Source organism: Rousettus aegyptiacus, unplaced genomic scaffold, assembly GCF_014176215.1.
Source record: "Rousettus aegyptiacus isolate mRouAeg1 unplaced genomic scaffold, mRouAeg1.p scaffold_m13_p_6, whole genome shotgun sequence".
Taxonomy (NCBI): domain Eukaryota; kingdom Metazoa; phylum Chordata; class Mammalia; order Chiroptera; family Pteropodidae; genus Rousettus; species Rousettus aegyptiacus.
The window spans coordinates 106509911-106534353 of record NW_023416309.1 but is presented as its reverse complement, the minus strand read 5'-3'; the positions used below and the strand labels follow the sequence as shown (position 1 = coordinate 106534353).

The 24443-nt window shown below is 54.1% G+C and overlaps 1 protein-coding gene across 5 annotated transcripts in view; it reads right to left on the bottom strand.

Annotated features, from left to right (window-relative positions):
- The window catches only part of ARSG (arylsulfatase G), a 109813-nt gene that overhangs the window by 12094 nt on the left and 73276 nt on the right, over positions 1 to 24443 (bottom strand). For 3 of the 5 annotated variants that reach the window (XM_036223787.1, XM_036223782.1, XM_036223783.1), the window contains exons 7-11: positions 22157 to 22353; positions 21115 to 21195; positions 11185 to 11293; positions 5057 to 5177; positions 1013 to 1103 (exon numbers count right to left, since the gene is read on the bottom strand). In XM_036223787.1, the coding sequence (XP_036079680.1) occupies positions 1013 to 1103; positions 5057 to 5177; positions 11185 to 11293; positions 21115 to 21195; positions 22157 to 22353 (599 nt within the window). Of the gene's footprint in view, positions 1 to 1012; positions 1104 to 1932; positions 1955 to 2071; positions 2243 to 5056; positions 5178 to 11184; positions 11294 to 21114; positions 21196 to 22156; positions 22354 to 24443 lie in introns of all 5 variants that reach the window. The other 2 variants (XM_036223786.1, XM_036223784.1) reach the window with 1 other exon arrangement.

The following is a 24443-nucleotide window of genomic DNA, read 5'->3' as shown; positions in this document are numbered from 1 at the left end:
TAGAAAGATAGAGCGACCCAGGACTGGAGGGAGTCTGAATTCAGTTGGCAGCGAGAAGCTACCAGAAGATTTTGAGAACCATCCTGATCCAGCATCACAATTTAAAAACATACGTGTAAGACTGGATGAACCCAGCAGCTGACTTCTGCCAGTTTGCCAAATAGACCTCTAAAGTCTATATTCTGGAACAGTCTATTGTCAAGTAAATTACGCTTTCGAATATCTCTAAGCTCCCATCTAGTTCTGCCAAAGTGGCATCTAAAGCATGACAATGAAATGTGTTGAAAATTAAAAATTAAAAAAAAAATTTAAAAACAGGCCAAAATGGAGTCGCTTGCTCTAAGTCATGTCACCAATTCAAACTCACTAATCTCACTGCAGTTTCGGCCTCTCCCAGGAGCGGAATTTTAAACCCATCAGTCTGGAAGCTCCTGATCAATACTAGTGAGGTCATCTGCAGGATAAAACCCCTGCCATTGCTTCCCCACCCCCCCCCCCCAATGAAGACGACTGCCCTAAAAATAATCCTTTTTCTTCTTTTTCTAATAACTCCCCTGCCATGCCCTTCTGCCTGCGAAAACCTTCCATTTTCGGACAAACACCCCACCCCTACCCCGTGTGCCCCTCTGGCTGCGAGGTAGGTTGCTGTATGGTTCATGAATAAATTAACGAAGCCAATTAGATCCTCAAACGTACTTGGTTGAATTTCGTTCTTTAACAAACGAAACGTTCTTCAAGTGAGCAGGAACTGTATAAACAATGTGCTGAACTAGGTCTGAGCTTGTTGGAGATTTAGGTGAACACTAGGAAGACTCTGTTTGCCACACGTTGTGGGTGCAGAGGGCCTACACTGGGCCTTTGGGTGCTGGAAACGTCGGCTAAGCCCAGGCTTCGTAGGGGGTGAGGGGGGCACTGTCCCGGGTGCTGAGTCCTCCTGAAGGAGGGGAGCATCCAGGCGGGAGAGGGGCAGGGGACATCGCCCGGGTGTGCAGCCCGCACCTCGCTAACTCACCGGTGATGAAGAAGGCCTTATAACGCTCCAGGCGAACGGTCTGCAGGGCTCCGTACTCTCCAGCTGCCCCACTGTTGGGGTGAAACAGCACCTGAGAGAGAGAGTGGCAGCGGGGGTGACTAAGAGAGGCAAGCTAGAGGCCCCCTGGGAAGCATTCCTCTGTCGTGACCCCTCCTCCCGACCCCTCACCCCCCATCCCCACCCCTGCCCCGAACCCCGACAGACGCGGGCCTATAGCCCACACCCACCCGCTCCTGGGAGCTGCCGTGAGTCGATCAGAGTGGGTTACAGCTCTGGTCACACGCCTAGGCTCAGGACCAGCTACGTAATTTGCAGGGTCCGGCGCAAAATGAGAATGAGAGAAACTGTGCCTAAAAATTAAGAATTTCAAGATGGCCACAGCACGTGCACTTCAAACCAAGCAAAGGTCCTTCTGAGTGTGGGCCACTGGGTGACTAACTGCACAGGTCACACACCTAGGAGGCCGGTCCTGCCTGGGCCCTACCTCTCGGGTTCAAGACCGGGCCTGGGAACTTGCATGTCTCACAAAGATTCCTCAGCGCTCTTCGAAAATGGCTTCTTCAGCACCCCGATATTTCCTAACTCTTAGTTGAGCAAGGATGGCATTAGATGGTACCTCAAGAAGACAGCTCAGTGCAGTTTCTCCAGAACGGGGTGCAGCCTAACCGCCGAATGGTGTCCTCACCTGACTCAACCCTACTCCACTCGGGCCGAGGGAATCCTTCCTCCTCAGGCCACAAATGAAAGACTCGCCCTACAGAACGGAAACGCCTCATTTGGGGCTCCCAAGGGCAGGATTTGGTGGGAAACAAGTGACCAGGTTGGTGGGTTTGGGCTGGAAGCTGGAGACCGCCCTGGTATGAATCACGGCCGATATATATCACTGGGTAGGCGCTTACGTGATTCAAAGTTTCCGTGGGACTAAAAAAAAAAAAAAAAAAAAAAAAATGAGAAACATCTGCTGGAGCTGTAAACAGCTGTCCCCCCAAGTTTCCTGACCCCGAGAGGATTCCCCCGAGGGAGGGGCTGCTCCCACACCTGCTTCTTCCGAGCTCTGGTGCTCTCGTGACAACCTCTGCAGCTCCCCAGCCAGCGTGATGAAGGCAGGCTCCTTCCAAACAGGAAGAGAAGTAGTAACTCAAAACCCTCACTTCTTCCAAGCCTGCAGGAAGCCAAGCCTCTCACCGCAGGAGGCTGTTTTGTTTCCTTCTGGAGAAGGCAGGAAGTGGGAGAACTTGGAAAACCTATTGTCCTCTGTTCTATGATGCACTCTGACATCCAGAAGACAGGAGTCAAGGTCTGCTGGTTCGAAGCAGTGACGGTATTTGAGTTGCAGTAACAGAAACGCCTTAGTGTGGGCTGGGATATTTACCCGACGTTACCAGAGGCAACTTCCACAGTCCAAGAGGAAGCGAATTTGAGGATGGCTCCCTCTCAGAAACGTGGATGGATTTTGGAGAACTCATATATATACATGCCTTTTTTTTTTCCTTTGAGCAGATTGATTATAGTGACATTGTTTATATCAACATAGGAAGGTGGTTGGCAAATTTACCTATGAATCACAGCTGAAGACATTTCCTCTACAGAGGATGCCTGGTCCAAATATCAAAGATAAAACTACCTTCCGGAAAACATGCTGCACCTTCTTGGTTGCCTTGCTTAGCTGTTTGCTTGGTTTTATTTTGTTTTGCGTGTTTGAGCACGTGAGCATTGCCTTACCTTACGCCCTGAAGGCCGGGGACTCTGCCACATCCCCAGAAGGAGGCTCTCCCACCCCATCAGGTGGGGGGGTGCACAACCTGCCTTCTCCAGAAATGGCCAGCCCTCGGCTAGCCACTCCGATGGCATCTTTCACCACTAGGGGCCTCCCTAACAGAAGCGATGGGCGTTCCAGAGACTAAACTCCAGCTTCTCAATGTATGGCCTCCAGGGCTGTGCCAAACATTTTATGACCCACGGCAGCCTCAGACTGGTTTGGGCTGGGCAGTGGCAGAGCCATCGAGCGAGCTTTTTCTTTGTTGACGATTTTTCGAGTTGGCCGTGGCAACCTGGGACTGAGATCTGACTGGACCAGTGGGAACATTCCAGCCTCCCACTTCCATGTGGGAGTCGGGCAAGTACAAAGTAGGACGTTTGGTGCCAGGCTGGTCACTGTCCCCTTCCTGGCTCCCCTCTCCTTCCTTGCGGTTGACCTCTTTCTCTAGAGAAGGCCCCGTCAAGATCAGAAGCAGAAAGCTCAGCAGATGCAAAACTGCAGCATGGCATCAGCCGCGAATGGCCTTGGACATCACAGACGTGATGTTTCTAGCTGTCAGTGAAGTGAGTGGTTAGAACGCTGTTCAGGAAAACCAATAACGGACTAATTAGCCTTTAATCAATCAACAGAGGGCCTGGGATGGCTGCCAAAATGTAAATGGTTCTAGTTTGCTTCAACTCTTCAAGTTTCAGTTACTTCACTTGCAAAATAGGGAAGAACCCAACTGCCGAGACGTATTTGCATGCTGTATTGAGATGACTAGGAGTGACTTTGAGCTTCCTGAAACTGACACGGTTTTCTTCTGACCCAACTCATGTCAGAAGCCTTGTCAGCCCGGGACATGTCTAAAGGGTGAATACAATTAAAATGTGTTTATTAAAAAATACATGTATACACGTGGATACATGTTTGTGTATACACACATGTGTATTTACATATATCTATATGGTCAATCATATGTTTACCTTCTGGCTCTCCTTCAGGAAATTCAAGATGATTTATTCTCGTCTCTTTAGTGGCTGACCAGAAAAGACCGAGGCCAAATTCAGGGTCAGCGACGACCTACGTTGCCCTCAAACTCCATATAATCTTATAGTAAGCATCTTCGGTAACACCCACAGGTGTCTGCGCCCACGTGCTTTTACACGTGAAGATATCGGCGGCAGCCTGTTTCCATCTGGGCCATGGGGCATTGTTAGGCGGAAAATCGGCCCAACTCCAGCTACGTGACCACACACCACATGTCACTATGAAAACCCCCAACGGTGCTGTGGCTTGTCTGGGTCCTCCTACCTGATTCCCAGGTCCAACTCCATTGGGCACTAGACCAAGAACTGTTAAACCCCACGGATGGGGCCTCCGAGAGTCTGCAGACTTGAGAAAGCCAACGCTCCTCCCCGCTGAGAACGGAAGTTAGTGCAAAGGAGCTGGCTTCCACAGGCCACCGCCAACGTCAAGGAGACCACAGTCCTTGAAGCACTTCCTGGTGACCCCAATCATTCTATTAGTAGCCATGGTGATAAACATTCGGAAGCACCTCGACAACCCCCCAGGGTCACATAGTGCAAACTTCCAGCCTGAAGGGGGAAGGCACCTTCCTGCTTTGCTGCTGCTCAGAAACAGAGCTCGGCCTGGAAGGGCCTGCAGCTCTAGAAGGTCAGATATTCCAGGAAGAAGTGGTACTTCTCCTGGGGACATTCCAGGCATCATCTAGGGAGCCCTAGAAACTAAGGAGTGTTCACAGGAGCACTGATGGCCCACTCAGGCCCGGTGTGCTGGCCTGCCCTGGCCACCCCCGTGGGAAGGATGGCTTCATTAAGCACCATAGCGCATCTGAGCAGCATTTGAGTCACTTCCATGTGACCCTCGGCAAAGACATAAATAGACCCTTTGATGTGCGGGTCCCTGACTGAGAAGCCTTGTGCTCCCAGGGCCTTACAAAGGGAGCTCTGGTTCTTCCCGCCTCCTTCCCTCCTCCCACTTCCTCTTCCTTTTGGCAAAAAGAAAACACACAAAAATGACAGGGAAAGGCCATCGGGCCTGACATCCCCTGGTGATGCGTCAGAGCACCTGAGGAAGGGACACAGGGAAGTGCAAGCCCAAAGCTGCAGCACCTCAGTCTGGGCCCTCGGGGTTTCCTAAACGGGACCTGGAGCGGCCACCTACGCGCATCTTCCGAGGATGCTCTGTGTGCACAAAGATGACCAGGCTCTGGGCGACGGGCGGCAGAGAGCCCAGGAGGGGCTCACACCATTTCCACTCACCTCGTGCCCAGTCTGCGACCCACCAAAGAGCACCTCGGAGGCATCCAGGCCGTCGAAGCGTCGGCCTCGGGGCAGGCTGGCTCCAGCCAGGGCGACCACAGTGGGGAAGACGTCCAGCACACTGCAGCAGGAAGGACAAGACAGCCGAGGCTCCAGCTCATCCCGGACTCCCTGGCCACGCCATGCTCAAGACCCAGCCGGAGCGGCCCAAACCCAGCGCCGACAGCCTCCCGTACGGCCCGCCCCTTCCGCCCACCTTGCCTGCCTTCTGCCTCCACCTGCTCCTACTAGAGGCAGAAGAGCCTGGTGGTTTAGCAGCCAGGTGTTACCTGGGCTCAAGTCCCAGTGCTGCCACTGACCCGGCTCCTGAGTGCTTCGGTTTTCTGGTTGCTGCACAGGGCACGGTAAGAACAGTGTCCCGCTCACAGAGTAAGGCGCACGGAAGCAGCTGACACCCGGGCAGTGCTCGCTGGGTGTTTGTGCTGTGACTATTCGCAGGGCCACCCCTGCGGACCGAAGAACTAAGCGGTGCGACCTGCCCCCAAGCAGGCCACTCGCTGAGAGGGAACAGTGCGTGACAGGTGTCTGCAAGAGAATGTGCACTTTGTCTCTCCTTGCCTGGGTCTCTGCGCTGCAAACATCCAGTCTCGTCGAGAATGCCACGGTGTGTGAAACGCTCCATCCCCTTGAATTTAGCTCTTCCCCCGCCCCCATGACAAAGGAGTGAATGTTTATGATAAGAAGAAAACATAGCACATCTAGAGCTATAAAGCAGAAAACGACACACGAATGATCCCTCTCCTAAAGGCAGCCATTGTTAGCATTTCGGTGACTTTCGTCGCTGTGATTTTTTTGTTAAGTCACGTGAGCCCTAAGTCTACTATAAGGCAGGCGACCCTCCGGCCCACCGTGCACGTGGTGGGACTAGCTCTGCGGCAAGCGCGGCTGAGCCACCCTTTCAGCAGAACTGTCGACCCGAGGGCCGGGCCGGCGGGCGGGACAATGGCGCCTGATGGGGCCAACGCGAGGCTGGACTTCCCCAGGGAAGAGGCCCTGGTGCCCCCTCTGCCCGCCGCCTCCTCCCCGCCAGGGCTCTGCCTACCACCCCAGGCAGAATCTCCCCTTTTTGACCGTGGTACAGAGTGTTTCTGGTCTGCCTCTAGCCTTCACAGTCCACGCAGCCGGTGGCTTATCTCTTGAGATACACGCTCCAGGAGCTGGCATCCCCCGCTGGTGCAAGATGTGCGGAGTCAGCGCTCGCCGAGTACAGCGCAGTCCAGAAACCTGTCCAGAGTCCACAGTTCCTGCCACAGGCCGGGCAGTGCCGAGGACGGCAATGCAGTGTGAAAAGGCCATTGTGGTTGGGGCTGCGTGTCTGAGCTTTCTCTCATCTGTGCCCCCGAGAGAGGCCTGCGTGCGTCACAGATGGGTCGAATCAGTGAGCCAGAAAAACAGGATCTGCGTTAGATTTCGGAATGCCTGGTACACTGTCTTTTTCCGTTTTATTTTTTCCCCCCCTCTATCATGAGGCTTAGTGTCCTAATTATACAGCACCAAGCCTAATGTTCTGGGAACTGTATTGTCTCAGAGTTTACCGGGAACCACAGAGGAGCCGAGTCCACACAGAGCACAGAGGAAACCTCTGGCCCGCGAGAAAAGCATCACCATCTCCAGTGACTCGTCGATTCCAGCACTGACTGCCGAGCTCGGGCTGTCGGCAAATGTACTTCCTCACATAGCGGAGAAAGCTAAGTCCCTGAGGGAGACACACAGTCACAGAGCCCACCCCCCTCCGCCCCCAGGGCTGACCCCCAGCCTAGACACGAACTTGGAGAAACCATCGGTTCTGCGAAGGCTACCGAAGCTGTCCTAGTTGCCTCCGAACCTCAAACCTCACCTAAGAAATTGGTCCTGGGAGCCTTAAGACCTTGGAGAAAGAGAGAGAGAAAAAAAAAATCAAACCCCTAAACCTACATTTTCAAGCTTCTGCAGTTCATTATGATACTTGGGAAGCGGGGGGGCTTTGGCTGGGCCACATTCTGACTTTTGTGGGTCCCTTCCTCAAAAATTACATTTCACAACTGCACGGATATGAAGATACAAAGAGAATACATTGAAACATTTTCTTCAATTTCACGTGCTCCTGAAGTCTCCCGGGTCCTGGCCCTGCGCCTGCCCGGCCGGGCGGAGAGGTCGGCCCTGACTCGAGGAAGGAGGAAGCTCCACTTCCCCGGCCTTCTGGGGAGGAGAAGGGCAGCCGGGCACCTGCTCATGGAAGAAGAGGCTGTTTGCATGACACGAGAGGCTGCCACCAGGGTGGGCTGGGAACACCTTCGCAGGTCTCACTGCCCGCGTGAAAATACCTTACTTTTCTTTTCTAATTATGGCTTCAGAGGAAGTGTGTGTGTATCACCGCTCTTATCCCGGGAGCTGTCAAGGAACGTGGGCGCGGAGGCCGGTGGTGGTGAGCAGGACGCCAGAGGCCCCTGCTCTGGCAGGCAGGCGGCGTGCTCCAAGGAGAACCACCTGGGCCTCGTGACCCATGCTGATGGGGACTGAGGTGCCATGCTGGGCTGTCCCCAGGTGCAGTGCACCCTAGGGCAAAAGAGCGGGTTTCCTAGCAGCTGAGGACACCGCATCTGAGGGGAAAAGGCAGACGTGATCTGAAGACGGGGAATGCGAGGGAGAGCGGGTTGCTCCAGGGAAGGGTTGAGGGGCGGCTGGGACTGGACGTGGCCAGGGAGCGGGAGCTTTCTGTCCTCTGTCGGAAGGGAGAGCAGAGCTTCCGCTGGACTACGGGGGAGTGGAGAGTGTCCCTAGGATGTGGGGAGCAGCTCTTTTTTAGCATTTAGTTATCAATTTCTTAGGGTGTTGTAGCTCCCTCTGTTTTCCCCAGGAAAAGCTGGGTACCCTCCCCATCCTGGCCTAAGCCCCACTGCGGAGGTTCAGAGCATGGAGGGCCGCAGTTACCCGCCCCCAGCATCAGGGGGGCCCAACAGCAAAGTGAGCACGTGCCGTACATAGCCCAGCGTGGCTGGGGGAGGGAGGGAAGGGCGGGGGGCGGGGGGGGGGGGAGTGAGGCCACCTCCCTGTCTCCCCACTGCTGCTGCCCACTCCCAGATATAGGAAGTTGGGGGTGGGGGGGGCTTCAAAGGGGCTATGTGGCTAGACCCTGCCCAGGGCCGACACATAAACCACAGGACACGGACATGAACATCTTGCAGCTCCGACTTCCAGGACAGGGTTCTGTGGCTCAGGTCCAGAACCAGCCGGATCCCCCTCCACGGGACCGCCTTTCGAATATGGGAGGAGAACCGGACGTTCCCCAGGCCCAAGGGGTTCTCCGGGCTCCGGGCTACACAGCAGCTTCCGCTGTTTTTCAAAGGAGATTGTTTCAAGTCCTTCACATCACGCCTGTCACCTCGAACTTGCCCCAGTAACCTGAAAAGGAGGTTTCCTGTTCTCAACGGAAACCAGGGGCTCCCAGCTTTTTCACAGAGCAGACCTTCCCCCTTTTGACACACAGCTCAGAGAAACCACACAACACTCTGGTTCCCAACCAGCGTGAGTTACTCACCCCAGGGGACACCTGCAGCTGCCTGGAGACATTCTGGTTGTCACAGCTGGGGGTAGGGCCCACACTTGAGGCCGGAGATGCTACTAAACATCCCACAGTGCCCAGGGCACCCCACAATGGAGAATGATCAGGCCCCAAACGTCAGCAGTGCTGAGGCTGAGACGCCAGCTTTCGAGTCTGAGGTTCAAACTGCCACCAGACCCTGTCACACGTGCCGCCCAAGCCCTGTGCTCCTGAAGGTGAGAGGGTTCCTAGGCATGAGGAGCCTCTGTCTGGCTTGCTCATTACCGAACCCCCGGCCCCTAGGGCAACGCTTGGCCCCCAGCTGAACACAATAAACATTTGCTGAGTAAGCGGATTTCCCCCATTCTGCAATTTCGACACTGGGCTTTGGGGTCAGGGCACATGCAAGACCTTCCTTTGATCTTATTACATCGAATGGGGTTCACCCCCAAGTATGAACATGGGTTATCTCTGAAAGGGAACCGGTGGGATTCGTGTGGGCCCCTTTTCCCCTGTACCCCACCCCCCAAACACACACACCTTTTCACTTTTCTGTATTCATGCAAGTACTTACACCAACTCATGCACTCGCTGATGCCCACAACTCCTCAGGGCCACCAGAATATAGGGTACGGTACTCTGGCCTTACCCCTGGGTGGCTTGAGGGACTTAGTTATATCTGATCTGGAAAAAGCTCTACATCCTCCCAGGAATAAAGTTTAGGGTGGTGACAAACACTCCAGGTGGGAACGCTGGGTTCCCAAGGACGTGAAGTGTTAGCACCAGTTTCTTGAAAATAGATCCTAAGCCATTCTCCGCAGAGCTGGGAGGGACTCAGGGAGAAGGGCAGCAGACGCATGGTGGCCTGTCCCCCCCACCCCACTCCCCACCCCCGTGTGCTTTACACGGATTCATGTAGGGAGACAGCGAGAGCGTGAATTCTGCACAAACCGTCCTGTGAAATTCGAGACTCATTTAACCCCCGAAAATACCCTACAAGGGGCTGATCCGGGGTTTTGGTATTGCTCCGGTAAAAACCCCAGGGGAAATGTTTCCTTGTGCCGAGACCGACTTTCCTTCAGCCCCCAAGCTGTCCCCTAAGTTAGTGGCCACTTCCGAGGCCCTAGATGGTCAGCGAGATGATGCGGTCCTACCGAGGCGCTGTCGCTGACTGCAGGCGCAAACGCCGTTCTCACACAGAAGCGCTGGGTCCTCGATGACGTGACTGCAGGCGAGGCCGAGCTGTTTGCGCATGTGCAGCCCGGCGCGTGAACACCTGGCCTAACAGCGCCGAGTCAGCCCCCCTGGCCCTGGGCCCAGCCGGGCGGACATCACAAGACTCCAGCTCGCACTGTTGTTGTCACACCTGCAGGCACCCCCTGATAGCTTGCTGCCCCCTCCTGATGTACAGGGCTGGCCTGCAGTTCTGGGGCCCCGGGGGGGGGGGGGGGCTGCCGGGGGCAGTGCCTCCCAACTCCCTACTTTGGCCAGCAGAGCTGTTTACCCTTCCATTCCCCTGGGCTCCGGTCTCTCCCCTCCCCCCACCAGGTCTGGGGGTGCCGGAGGAAGTCTGTGAGGGCTACTTGCCTCGCTAGGCCGTGTTCTCTAGGCCATTCAGCTGATGGTGAAGAACCTTTGGAACTAGTAAATTAGTCTTTAAACAGACCCAAACCTCCGAGCATGTGAATGGCCACTGGCTTCTACTGAGGGTCCCCTTGTCAGGGTATACAGGGCAGAACTGTGCCCGAGTGAGCGCGAAGCCCGGTCTGGGTCATGGCGACACAGCTGTGTGGCCTTGCTTTTAGGGTGACACACCACGGCCACGCGCTGTGCCGAAGAGGTGGCCTCCTGGATCTGCGCCAATAAGGAGCGAGGGCGATGGCCAGATAGCACATTTACAGCGTGCTTCCAACAAGGGAAGCACCCAGTGACTCCCTCATCGCGCGGCTTCATGGTCAGAGGAGGAAGACGGTCCTCGCCCAGGATTCATTCTTTCCGTACTCGCCTGGTCATGCCACCTCCTTCCCGTCGCCCCTTTAGGGCGAGGAGACATCGACATGTCTTTCTCGGGGTGCTGTGATGGCCAGTGAAATGCTAGCTTCACACGGCCACCCCTGGGACAACTGCCCTTCCCCCATGGGTGGAATAATTACAGCTCGAAGAACCACCTACCTGTTCCCTCCCGTGAGCTCGGACCCAGGCAGAAGGGGAACCGGGCAGCCGCCCGCCCCCTGCGGCTGCTCTCTCTCCAGCAGACAGTGCCACCAGTCGGCACCGAAGGCCATGAAACCCGCCGAGTCCCCTCCCCCTCAGACGCTAACCCAGAGGGTGGCTTCAAAAGACTCCACCGCCTGTCGCTTTAACGTTCACGTGCGACGGCCCCCAGTCTGATCCATGCTGCCGCAATGGGAGCTCTGGCACTGCCTGGGAACACCCAGGAAGGGCAGCTGGTGAACGAGGTCTCTCTTCCCCAAGTCTCTAACCACTAGAGCCTCCGTGATTTTCTTGCTCTAAACCCCAACATCTAAAAGTAGTTGAGGTCTCATACCTTAACAAGGCGGTGCTGGTGACATTGACGGGGACTCTGCCAGGCCAGTAAGCCACCGCCGGGACCCGGTGGCCTCCTTCCCAGGTGGTCTGCTTGGCCGAACTTCCCCCTGAGAAAGGAGAGGAGGCAGTTGGTTCTCCGACAACTCAGGTCTTCTCTTGATCTCAGAGCTAGCCTCTGGGACAACGGTCCCTCTCTAAGAGGACTCTTTGAGAATTTCTGATAGTTATGGCAAAGGAGTGACTTCTTTTAGTAACCATCTATTTTTATTCAAATAGTTACTATCTTTCATTCTGTGCTTTTATTTTACTGGCCTCAACGTACATACGTAAGCCGTGGCCTCAGTCACCCTTCATTCAATCTCGCGACTTTATTTTCTTCATGACACTTTTTGCACTTCAAATCGGCTGGCTTATCGATTTGCTTATTGCGTATTTCCACACCATGAGATTTCATTGGTCTTTGGCACCCAAGACGTAGGTGCTTAACAAATATTTGTTAAATACATGAACTTGAGTGCTCACAATGTGATGGCCTGTTTAGGATGAAAAACTACAATTATTTGAGAAGAGAGAAAAGCAGAGACTTTTTCCCAGCTATTTGCTCTGCCCAACGCCCAACGACTGACCTGGCATGGATTTTATTGTTGTATTTTGCTTTGCTTTGCTTTGTTTTTCCTTGAAGTAATGAGTTGTTCTAATGTTGTGGAGACAAGCATTAGTAATAGCTCTGACCTCCTGCCTCTCAGGGGGAGGTAAGAACAATCCATGTGCAATCTATGAATTTCCACTTTGGTAACTAAAGGAATTCTTTCTTGAAACCACTAAGTCAAAAATGACCACCAGGATAATGATGACCAGCGGGCTGGAAGAGATGAGGTCATGCTTTATGGAAACATCCTGAATACAGGTTGCGTTGAATTAGCCATGACCATCCCCACCACTCCCACACACACTCCACCCTCCTCCCGGCTGAGCCAAGGATTCCACAAACTTAGCGTGTAGAAGGCCCTGCCAAAGCAAACATGTATGTGGCTCACACACGCCGTGGTCATGCAACTTCCTGGCGTGGACGGCGTGGATGCAAAAGCAACGGCGGCGAGTCCAAGGCTCCCGGCCTCTGCACTCACACTGGACCTTTGCTGCCCCTGACCTGGGGCCCCACGCCGGAAATGCTCAGCACTCCTGGGATTTCCTCATAACCAGCCCTGGGGGACCCCAAGTGTGGAAGTAAGAAATGAAAGAACTCCCCTCGTAAGAACGTTCACATTTGGGGGTGTGGGGCTCTCGGAACCGAGTGGAGCTGTGCAGGCTGAATGGGAAGCTCTTTGTCCTGGCCCAGGAGTTATCAAATACGTTCTTCCCATCGAGAGCCACGCCTCCCTTAAAAAACGCAAAGCCCACTCCCAGTGACATGGAACAGAGAATCCGGAACTGCAGAAAGGACGAAACCATTCCCACACGGCTCTGGGGTGCGTGACTTAGGCCGCAGCCTAAGGCCAAAGGGCAGGGAGGAAGAAAGCATCTCCGATTGCACGTGCTAGGGCTCTGCACATAATGCCAGCCCCCGAGGGGCATTTGTGCGGAAGCTTGGGGTGGAGATAGGTGGGTGCAAATTTGCATGTCCACAGTGCACAAGATTCAGACAGACTTGCTTAGCCTTTGAGGTCAGATGCCAAGGAAAGGTGACAGCTTCAGTTCCAAGAGATGAGCCAACAGTTCTGAGGGTCGGCCAGGAGGCAGGGGTGCATGCCTGGACTGCGGCGGGCCAGGGGCACCAGCATTGGCACACAGAGTTCACCTCTGCTTCCGGGGCGTTTTCAGAGCGGTGCGCTAGCCCCTAATTAATAAACCTGCTAACTGGTCTCCACCACTAGGGGTTCTGCTTGTTTGAAACAACCTTTTGTGATGCTCGTTCTCGGGCAGTTGCCTTCCCAAAGTCATTTTTTCAGAGAAAACCATTTCAATATGTTTGCCTTATAAGCAGAGGGTTGACAGCCGGAGGGGTTAGAAGGAATTCAGCCAGTTATAAAATATGTGTATGTCAACCGAGTGAGCGGTCCGCAGGCAAAGATTCAGGAACGAAGAGAGAGAAAACGCTGGCTGAGCAAAGCCCCTCAGCGCGTCCACTGGCGGACTGGTCCCCTCTGCGACACCAAGGCTGGCCAGCTAGTGCTGGCTGCACCTGGGGTTCTGGCTCCAACAGAGAGACGTAATTATACACCCCAGCCACGGCCAGAGACCTGATGCTCTGAAAGAATTTATTTTAAAAAAATGTCCAGGGTATGGGTCTTAAGCGTCCAATTATAAAAATACACATCCCTCCCAGCGTGGACACCCTCTGACTCCACCAAATTCTTATATCTCGGTGGCATTGCTGGGGATGGACAAACTTAACTGCTCCAGCCAGCATTCTGTACAGGTCCCGGGGTTGTGGAGTCTGATGAGCAGAAACATCTATCAGTGTTTGCCGTGGTTTATTTGCACCGGCGAAGGCTGAATCCCAGGATAGCTTCCCCTGGTCCCCTAGGACTCTCTGGCTTAACAGAAACTCGCTCCCAGTTATAGATACCACGAAAACCGTAGCAATATTATCACCTATTTACTGAGCCCTTCCTAAGCACCAAGTTAAGCACTCCTACACATAATGCTAAGTCCTTCTTTGCATTTACCTCATGTAATCCTTATGGCAACCCTGAGGGCTAGACCTATTTTTCAGATGAAGAAATGGAAGCTCAGAGAGGCTAAGTAATTTGCCCAAGGTCACACAGCTAGCAAACGCCAGAGCCCGGATCTGAACCCAGGTTTAAGCGCACAGCCAGTGTTACAGCTTCTAGGACAGTGGTTCCCACCCATCTCCGAATGCATGTTAGACTCAAAGGGGCTTCGGCATGAGCATAAAAAAATACTCATGCCAAAGCCCCTTTGCCCTGGAAATTGTGATTTAATCAGCCTGGCATGGGGCTTGGGTACCCGTTGATACCTTCTAAGGTTCTCCTGGTGATTTAAGGTGAAGAGTGGCCATTTCAGGAAAGAGGACAGGGGCAAGATCGAGAAGCAGACATGATGCATTTCAAACGTAAATGTAGCCTGCATGCTTGTAATCGCAGATGTTAATTGCCCACGCCCTTATACCTCTAAGACGTAAGATCATAAATATGAACCTGTAAGTTATAATGAAAACCATAGAAAAGTCCATAGATTAAGCTTCTATGTACTTTTTGATTCCAAAAGCTTTTCAGTTCAGATCAAAGTCAAGACTTTGATCAATGGCACCTGCACATTAAAAGCATCGGTTAGATATAGCTTTCTATTGAGAGTAGAATGTCTTAGGGGGTCACGAGAATGCATTTCAACGCACTTGTGGTTAGTTATGGCTCTAATTAAGGCAGAACCTCTTACTTAGAGCAATAAATATTTAGCCTCAGCAACCAAAACATAAACAGAACCATGATTCATGAATTTGCTTCCTCGCTCTTCCCTGGCTACGGAAGCGAAGTGGCATTCTCCGATGCATGGGGAGGGGACAGGGCGGGCCGAGGGAGACTCACTCAGCCCACGCTCAGGAACAGCAGTCTGTCCCGGAAAGGGCACAAGAGTCACACTGCACTGAGTCAGAACGACAGCGTGGCTCGTAAGGAGGTTCACCCACGTCTCAGTGCGGCAGAACCACCGGGAGAACCCCAGAAATCCTGACTGAAGAAGTCCAGGGTGGAACTGATTCTAGCCGATTCCGATGCCCGTGTTGTGAGGGCCGGAGCTGGAGAAATGTTAGGAAGCAGGGAGTAGGAAGAGCCTTTGGAACGAGGCAGAGCTCAGGTCTCGCTCGGGGGCCGCCCCTTCTCATCGCGTGGCCTTGGGCAGCGTTCTTACCCTCCCTCCGACTCCATCTCCTCAGCCATGGAGGGGAAAAATAATGGCACTTATCTCACGGGGTTGTGGGAGAAGTTACATTATGATAACGTAAACTAAGCTCGGAGCGAGGTCCTCTGGCACAGTGCCTGCCCTGGAAGTGCCCGAACAAATGCCATCCAAAACAACAAAGACCGAAGAACAAACGGAAAAAAAAAAAAATTACCCACAGACAGCGGAGAGCAGACGTTGCGATGTGGCCGCTCACGCTCTGGACTCGGCCCTCGGACGTTTGATTCGGCGTGGATTTTTTTTGTTTTTTTAACCGGCATTGAATGTGATTAGACAGGACCCTATCCCCAGCACTGCCCACGCTGATGAAAACGAACATGTGTTCGCTTTTATCACCTGCCTGGCCCACAAAGGCATCCGTATCTGTGACTCGGGTGGAAGAACATGCTTGTTCTGAGGAGCACGCATTCTATAACCTTCTAAAGCAGCAGGCTTCGTTTCTAAATATAAATATGGGCCCTTGCCAAGGATGCCCAAAGCATACTAGTTTTCTAGAAACACAGGGCAGCCAGGCCTCTGCTGAGACCAAGGACTCTGGCTGGCCCCGGGTGGTCTCGAATGTGATGATAGAAACATTTCAAGTCTGGTGGCCCTGAGGGACACCCCATTCAACTTCCACTGGGTCCCTACCGGCTGGCCCTGTCCCAAGCCAGGACCAACAGCCAACATCTCTCGTTCCTTGTTCCCTCACCCATCTCACCTCTGACCTTTCTCTACCCCGCCCCTTACCCCAAACTGGACAGAAGGTCTGGGATGCAGGGCCCACTTCCCAGCGGGAAAGGTTATGCAACAACCTGATAGCATCAAATTACAAACAGCCAAGGTCTCCTAGAAGCCGAGGATGCCAAATTCAACAGAATGTTTCCTCATCACCAGTGGGGAGGAAGGAACAGTTCTGGTCTTCAAATAAACCAAGAAAAAGAGTTTCCAGACAGAGGAGCAGTCACTCAGGGGACAAACAAGGTGTCGGTTCTGTCCTGGGTAGGAAATGGGTCTGGAATGGGGAAGGGACGGTCGCTCTGAGCCAGACCTGAGCTGGGGCCCGTGGGCTTGGGGTCGGCAGTGGCCAGGCACCTCGTGGCCCGCTCGTTTGAGAGATGGCAGGGGCACTCTGTGTGGTCCCCTGTCCAACCCCCCCCCCAGTTCGGTTTCACCTCACCCCTGCAGGGTGCAAGCCGAGCCCGGGGAGCATCCTCACGCCCGCACGGGGTAAAGAGGTGACTCCAGGAGACGCTGCCTCATCCCATCAGCTGAGCGAGGCAGCCCGGCCAGGAAAGGAAGGGGAAGACGAGGAGGGGGACCTGTGGGGCTGGGAACAGCGGAAGGCAGCGCGTGGCCTGACGTAGCAGGCTGGCTGCAGGGAGGAAGAAGCAAGGCTCCGAGTACTGTTTGTCCTACTCTGTTGCGAAAACACTGTCTTCTCTCTCTCATCGGCTCTCGAGACTGGCCCCCTTACAGCAGGATGTGCAGACATCCCACTGATGAGGAAGCTGGGTGAGGAGGAGCAGGTGGTCCAGAAAGAGGCCCCCCGCCACCAGCCCCCTCTTGATCGGAGTCCTTGGCCACACCCCTTCCACGGGGGCTCTGCCTGGCTTCCCAGAAGCCCCCGGCAGCATTCTGGGCAGAGAAGAGGAAAAAGGCTGTGGAACAGTTGACAGGAAGCTGGTCCAGAGAACGAGGAAAGGGAAGTGTTTACCCCTAGGCAAAATTTGCCTTTAGGATCTCCTGAGCAAAGAAGAACATGGATCCAGCCCCAGCCCCACCCTGAATTCAAGGGCTGTGCAGCTCAGATACCACATCGAGCCGCAGCAGCCGCGACATCCGACATCTATGCGAGGTCTTGCCCCCTGGAAGACCGTTATCTGGAGATAACTGAAATCCAGCTTCAGAGCGAAGTTCCCCAGGGCGGAGGCCCAGAGCTCACGGAGAGTCACCGTGCGTTCTTTACATCGCCTGTGTCCTTTGGTAGGAAAATCTCTTTCCGGGCATTTTCTGATCCCCATCAAATTCTTCTCTTTGTAGGGTAGCCCCACTTTGTTTCGGCTGCGAGTAAAGAAACCGAGTCTTGTGGGGGGTTAGTGGAGGCCAAGTGCAAGGCTGAGTGCTGCCCAGGCCACATCCCCGCTGATCCTCCCAACAGCACAGCAAGGTGGGTCCACCGCCCCACACCTCAGGGGAGGGAGCAGGCCGAAACGGAGCCGGGGGCCGAGGGGGCCAGTGGCCAAGCCGAGTCGAGATTCGAGCCCGACCTGGGCCTCCAAAGCCATTCGCTCTTTCTCCCTCTACATTCCGCCTCCCATGGATTTAGAAAGATTCGGACTGTCTCAGGGCCTAGCCATTTTCCTTGACCACCGCAAGGTCCAGAGAAGCAAGGCAGGTAGAACAAGGCGTGAGTCATAACAATCATGGTGGGGATGAGCGGTGGGGGGAGGGGAGAGGGAGGGACAGTGTGACCCCCCTTGTTATTTGGCTCGGAATAAAGATCAGTGAGGTCTTCACCAACCCTGGCACCCTTTGAATGCGGGGACATTCCTGGAGATTCTGTCACTCGCTTCTCTCATTTATCATCCTGGGCTCGGTGGAAGCAAGTCCTTGCTCCTCTCCCTCAGGGACCTTAGAGGGGTCTTTAAAAAATGAGCAATGGGCCAGGAGGAGCGGGAAATGGGGAGCGTGTTCAAAGTGTACAGGGTGTTCCTGTGGAGTGATGAAAAAGGACCTCAATGGAGGTGATAGTCCTACAACACGGTGAGTGCGCTAAATGCCACGGTACGTGTTAAAATGGTTGGTTTTATGCCACGTAAATGTCACCTCCGTTTTCAGAATCGAATGAGGTCCCTCTGACTCTTAACATCCCGCCAGGATTCCATTTTTCTTTAGAATTAAGGCCACAAGTGTTTGCCTGAAAGAAAAGGCCTTTCGGGCCGGCCCCGGCTTTGCCTTCGGCCTCGTTCCTCTCTGCTCACGCCTGCTCCCGACGAGCCGCACACGCTGGCCGCTGCACAGCTCCCGCTCTCTGGTCCCTGCCCAGGTGGCCTGGAGCCCTCTCTCCTGCAAATCCCTGGCTTTGGCTGTCTCCTTCAACACCACCCGCTTGGGGGAGACTCCCTGCTTCCCCTCCCGCTGAGCGAGAGGCCCCTGTGCTCCCTGCGGTCACGGAGTCCTTATCCTGTATTAGAATGGCCTGCTGATGTGTCTGCCCCCAGCACAGTCCAGCAGAACTGTCCACCATGATGGACAGTATGGTAGCCACCAGCCCCATGTGGCTTCTGGACCTCTGAAGTGTGGCTCAGGAACTGAATTTTTCGCTGCTAATTTTTATCCAGAATTCGCACTGTTGATAGGTTCTCGGGTGGTAACTGATGCTGCTGGTGCAGGGACCACATCCCGATAACCGCCGGTCGAGACCTGAAAGTCCTAGACTCGGATGACGCTAGAATCAATATGGTCTAGAGGCAGATATTCGAGACCGGGGGTCCTCCGAGCGTGGTCCCTGCCACCAGCCGCGTCGGCGTCACCTAGGAGCTGATCGGAAATGCGACATCTCCATCGTCACCCCAGACCCGCTGGGCCAGAGCTGCATTTTGGCAGGATCCTCAGGGGACCGTCTGCACACTGAAGCCTGAGAAACACTGCTCTAGACTGTCGCTCCGTAAAGCCAGGCGCTTTGTGTGTCCCCAGCGCTGAGCACAGTTCCTGGCACATAGTAGGTGCTCAGCCAATGGAAGGAAAAGAGAGGTGCAAGTCGCCCAGCCGGTCGATACGTTTCTCACAGGACAAGGCTGTCCCCTCCAAGAAGGGGCCCCAGTCCCTGTCCTTAAACTGGTTCCACTATGTCGAAGCTGCCCGTAAGGGCGAGAAGGGAGGCAAGATAAGGCAGATCCTCAAACAGAAGGTCGGAGGTCACCTTTTGGGGAACAGCAATCTCCCCCACAGAGGAGCCACTTACTGATAGACCCTCACCCTTGGTCTCTGGGGCTTCTGGATGTTTTCCCTTGAGGGTTCCGATTCTAGGCTTTCCAGCTGGACACTGACAAAGGCGGCCTGGCCCGAGGGTGTCCTAGGCGCAGAGAGGAGGACCTGGAGCGCGAAACCACTCCGGGCCCACACGGTATTTCGCTAGGCTGTCGCTGCAGGTGTATGTGCACCCATTTCCAGTCCTGGCATCTTTTCCTGGTCCAGCACTCCAGGAACCAGAACCAGAACCCTAGCATTCCCGAACTGGGGAGAACCGCAGAGACCGATACGTGGAGAGAAACCCCAACCCTGGGAGATGAGGTACCCGCTCACTGTTCAGCAGAAAGGGGGCGGCACCCAGTTCCCTGACTCCTGACTCAACTCTCCTGATGCAGGACGTGGCCACAGTCCCGGCAGGGCCACTCTTTATAAAGCTGTCCAGGGATCCGATCCAAGGGACACCAGGTTAAAGTTGATAAATAAAAAGGAATGACCAGCGAGTCCACCTGGCCCCCAGCCACGAGGAGGCCGCACGTGTGGGCCAGGCCCACGTAGGACTGTTCCAGTTCTAGGGACCAAGAAATATTCTACCAGACTAATATGAAAAGAACTTTGTGTCCTTTGACCTGGACGGCAGGGGGCCACAGATCAGGAGCTAGCCAGACAGCAAGGAAACCCAGCCCCAGGGGATAAACTTGCCAAGTCTACTGCCAAGCCCCTTGGATATAAGCACTTTAAAAAAAAAAAAAAAAAAAAAAAAAACCTGTTTTAATTTTGGTAGGGATACAAATAATACCAGTTCGTTGTGGGGAAAATCAACTTAAACCCTCCTGCTGCTACCCCGGGGTAATTACTGCTCATCTTTTGTTACCTTTTGTTGCCTCTCTCAACATTCTCCTGAGAATATGTATGTTTGTTTTTTATATGATAACATTATACTTTATATGTTGCTTTGTAACCAGCTTTATTCACTGACAAGTATTTAATGTAAATGTTTCCAGGTCAGTAATACCCAGCATTTCAGTGGTTCCTTAGTATTTCCTTAAGTGGATGTATCATCATCTCTTTAACACTCCTCTGTTGTTAGACCCTCGGTTTATATAAAACTATTAAAAACAACAACGACAATAAAACACTGCAGTGAGCATCCTCTCGCATACATCATTGTGCACTTGGCTAGTTATTTCTTTAGGATAAATTCTTAAAGAAGGAACTTAAAGCATCAACAGGCATACGCCTTTTTCAAGCTTCGGTCCATGCTGCCCAACTGTACCCAACGTGGCTGCTCGCTCAGAAAGTTAAGGGCCTTGGGAGGACAGGTTCCCAGAGCAGATGGGCGCTGGGCTCGGAGCTGAAGCGCGTTTAAGCAGAGAAGGGCCGTGCACAGCAGGGCGATCAGCAACGTTAACTTTGGTAGCAAGCCTGGCTTGCGCCTCACAGACCGTGTGATTTGGGGCGGGTTGCTTAGCCTCTCCAAGCCCCCGTCTCTCTCTCCGCCTGTAAATGAAGATGAACCTACCTTTCGCGACTGTAAGATTTAGAGAAAATGGATATGGAAACCTTCGGTAGGTGTGCACTAAACCGTTCCTGAATGGATGGAATGAATTAACTGTTGGATGGATGGAGAGATGACTTCTTAAAAAAAAGAAAGGAGAAGGAGGGAGGGCAGCAGGATTAAAGTCAAAGGAAAGCACAGTGGTTGGAAGGTTTGTGGACTGGATTGTTCGGAGGTGGCTGTTCCCCAGAGAGAGGCCGAGGAGGAAGGAGAGAGAAGCATGCTCCGGGCGGAACACAAACTCTCTCCATCCCAATCAATAAAACACTGCAGTGAGCATCCTTTCACATACATCATTGTGCACTTGGCTAGTTATTTCTTTAGGATAAATTCTTAAAGAAGGAACTTAAAGCATCAACAGGCAGCTTGGCCCTGTTCCACGATGATGCCCTAAGGCCTGTATTAGGAGACGATCCGCCCAGAGGCAGAACCCCCGGTCCCGGCCTGGGCCCGGGCCGGGCCCGGCATCAGTGGGGGGACGCCAGCCGGGCCTCTTACCTTGACGCACTTGCCACGATCCAGCAAAGGGGCCCACGCTGCCCGCCAGCTCGCATTTCTGAGCCCACGGGCCGTTGTCTCCTAGAAACCAGAAGAAGCAACGCGTAACGGTGAACAGGCTGGTGGTCACTTTCACTAGCTCCCTCTCTCTCCCCCCACATCCCGGGCGCGGCAGGGGACTGGACAGGAGGGGGACTTTGTGAAAACAAACGCGACTCTACCCTCGAAGAGCCACCCTTCGGAGAAGGCTCCGCTGGGCTCTCAGACACGTGGGCTTTCCCTCCCCCAGCTTCGCCCCGTCTGGGGGCTCCTGCCTGACCAACTTGTCTTTAGTGTGGGGTTAGCACTTTCATCACAGCTGTCATCGGCCCAGCTACTATTTTATCAAGCACCAAAGACGTGCCCAATGCTTCACATACATCCATCATCTCACAGTCCTCCGACACGCTATGGACTAGATTCTATTGTTAGCTTAATTTTGCAGATGAAGAAACAGGGGTTTAGAGAGATCGACCTTCCCAACAGCAGCACATAGCTACAAAGCCATGTCTCTACGTGCCCACTGCCCTTGTCCAGACAGGGACCTGCCCCCCACCATGCCTGTGTGGGCCCTCTAAACGGCTCGCTAGTTCAGCTCCACTCAGCTAAAAGACGTGGCCTGGTGACCGGTGGCAACCGATGTCTTTGGGACTGGGGGGATGGTGAAGAGGGAGTCTCAGAACAGCTCGAGGGCTGCACAGGCTCACAATGCCGAAGGCATTCGTTAACAATTAAGAGCAATACTCGAGTGGCCCTAACGGGTACATGAGGGGCCAGCAGGGTACCTGCTCTCTCTGGGCAAACCTTCCCAGGGGCTCAGCCTTGGAGGCCCCAATGGACAGGTGCTCAGCTTTGAAGCCAACAAACAGCAGTAGGGCCCCAAGTTCAAAGCTAGCCTCCTGCCCCGTTAAAGAGGATCACTTGACGAGCCTCTGTTCTCCAGGGGCCATGTGCAGGGTTATCCATTAGATCTCTGTTAGGCTGGCTGTTTTGACTACTTTACCTATAAACCAGAGGAATGTGTTTTCCTTGGCTGTGCAGTCAACTTTGTCTTTGATCTGAGCCACCAGGCTGTCCATCTCCCGGAGGCCTGCAGCGTATGGCGTGCGGCCCTGTGGGTCTCCCGATAACTGGGTCCCAGTTAAAGGCACGTGCATGTGGGCCAGGCCCACGTAGAGCAGGAAAGGTCTTCTGCTGGTGCTGGAACAGGAAGCCAAAAGGTCACTCTCCAGAAGGCGCTCTGCCTCGTCCAGGGTCTCTCTCTTGCCTCAGAGAAAACCCCCAGAACACCTTCCGCCCTGTGTGCTCAGGGAGTGCCCATCTGTCCAGAACCTTCCTAGGAAATGTGGAGATCATCTGGTTAGCCGATGAAACCCTGAGAGGAACTGTAATTAATCACCGTAACTGTTCTTTAACATTGACTGGGAGCTTGTTAAATGGTACGCGTGTCGTCTAAGTTCATTCCCATAGTAACCCCCACGTCCCCTTTTCTCAGGAGAAGCTGCAGAGGCTTAAGGAGACTGAAGGACTTGTCCAGGGTTACACATGAGTGAGCAACAGAGCCTGGATTCCAGCTGACATCTGGCGGAGAGCAAAGCCTTCGCTCTTAACTGCTGCACTCTGAAGTCCAGGGCAAACATATTTTTAATTTTTTAATTTTTAGAATCTGCTTTCTGCAGCATCCAGGCCATCATATCCATTCCCGGGCTCAGCTCTTCCTAAGAGATGAATGGATGACTCATGTTGACCACAGGGAATGCCAAGTATGCACGTGACCGCCCGAGAACATCTACATCAAGGGTCGATTAGAGACCCAGGTGCCCAGCCACCTACTCTAACCCTGAAGACTCCACTGGCGGTGTGCTGGGAGCTGGGTGGACTCTGCTTCCTGTCTGCGCCCCACCCCCATCCCCAGGCAAAGAGCAGGATGGAGGACAGCTGCAGAACCACCTCGCCCCTCCTGCAGCAGGGACCCTGGGTCCCTCTGGCATGGACTGCTGCCATAGCCACTGCCCCGCCCCCCATCCACAGTTCACCACCCCCTTCTGGCCCATGGTGGTACAGCCTTCTGGAACCCAGTTCCCTGTTTAGAAACCCCCTGGGGCTCAGTCTAAGCCATTCGAGGAAGGTCCCAGCCCAGGCCCCGTCCAGCCTGGCCTTGTCGCCCCAGAGATTCCTGTGAGCCAGCTCCCCCCACCTCTTCACCTCTGCCTTCCTGAGCCTTGTTCATGCTGTTCCTCTCCTGAAACGCCCTCCCCGTATCTTCCCTAAAAACACTTACATCTTAAGATTCGGCTCCTCTGACCACAGGTCCTGGATCGCTTCCTCCTCCCTGCCCCCCTTTCGGTACTGATCAGTGTCGATACTACGCCCCCATTAAAACCTGCTTCTTACTCAAGAAGTTGAGCTACTCAAAAGCGAGGACAGGTGTCCTTCATGTTTGCATCGCTAGCACATGCTGGGACATCTCTGGGGTTAGATCACGTCCCTCGCTCATCATTCATTCATTCACGCAATGAACATTTACTAAGAGCTCCAGCTAGGCCCCAGGAACGAGGGAACGAGGGATAGAGTGACGAGCGTGACAGATACGATTTCCACCTTCTTGGAACTTAACGTCCAAATGGGACCATGAGGGAGAAAAAAATGCACCTAAACAAAGTCAATCAGATAATTATTTACAAATGTGAGGTGTGACAGGGGGTGAAATTCAGGAGCTGGGTCAGGGGAGGCAAACTGAGCTTGGGGGAAGGAGGGGAGGGAGAGATCCCCAAGATACTGGGGTCTGAAGAACGAGGGGCTACAGGTGGGCTGTGCCGATGGCCGTTCAAGGCAGACGGAACGGCACTGGGGAGACGCTACGGGTAGGGGGAGGCCTCGGGTCCCACTGCTCCGCCATTCGTGGGTTCATTCGTTTCCTCACTCGTTCTCCATCCGGACATTCAGGCGGGAGAAAGACGAAAGAGGAAGAATGCGAGTGGCCTTCCAGCTGGACCCAGAGCCCCGGTGCAGGCGCGGGGTGGTGGGGCTCCGGTGTGAGCTGGGCGAGGGCAAACGTGGAGGGGCAACGTGGGGGAGCCCAGCACGGGAAGGGCCCGAGCCGAGCAGCAGAGGGAACTGAGCGCTTGACGCGGGCCCTGGGCTCCAGCCCAGGAAGGCGGGGCACCTCCTTCATCCCGCACCTGTGGGGCCTGGTCCTACATGGCGAACGCGCCGGAATGCTGACTGTGCTCTCCGGCTGCAAACATCCTGAGCTGCTGCTCATACCTGTGGCCAGCACCCTCGTCCCT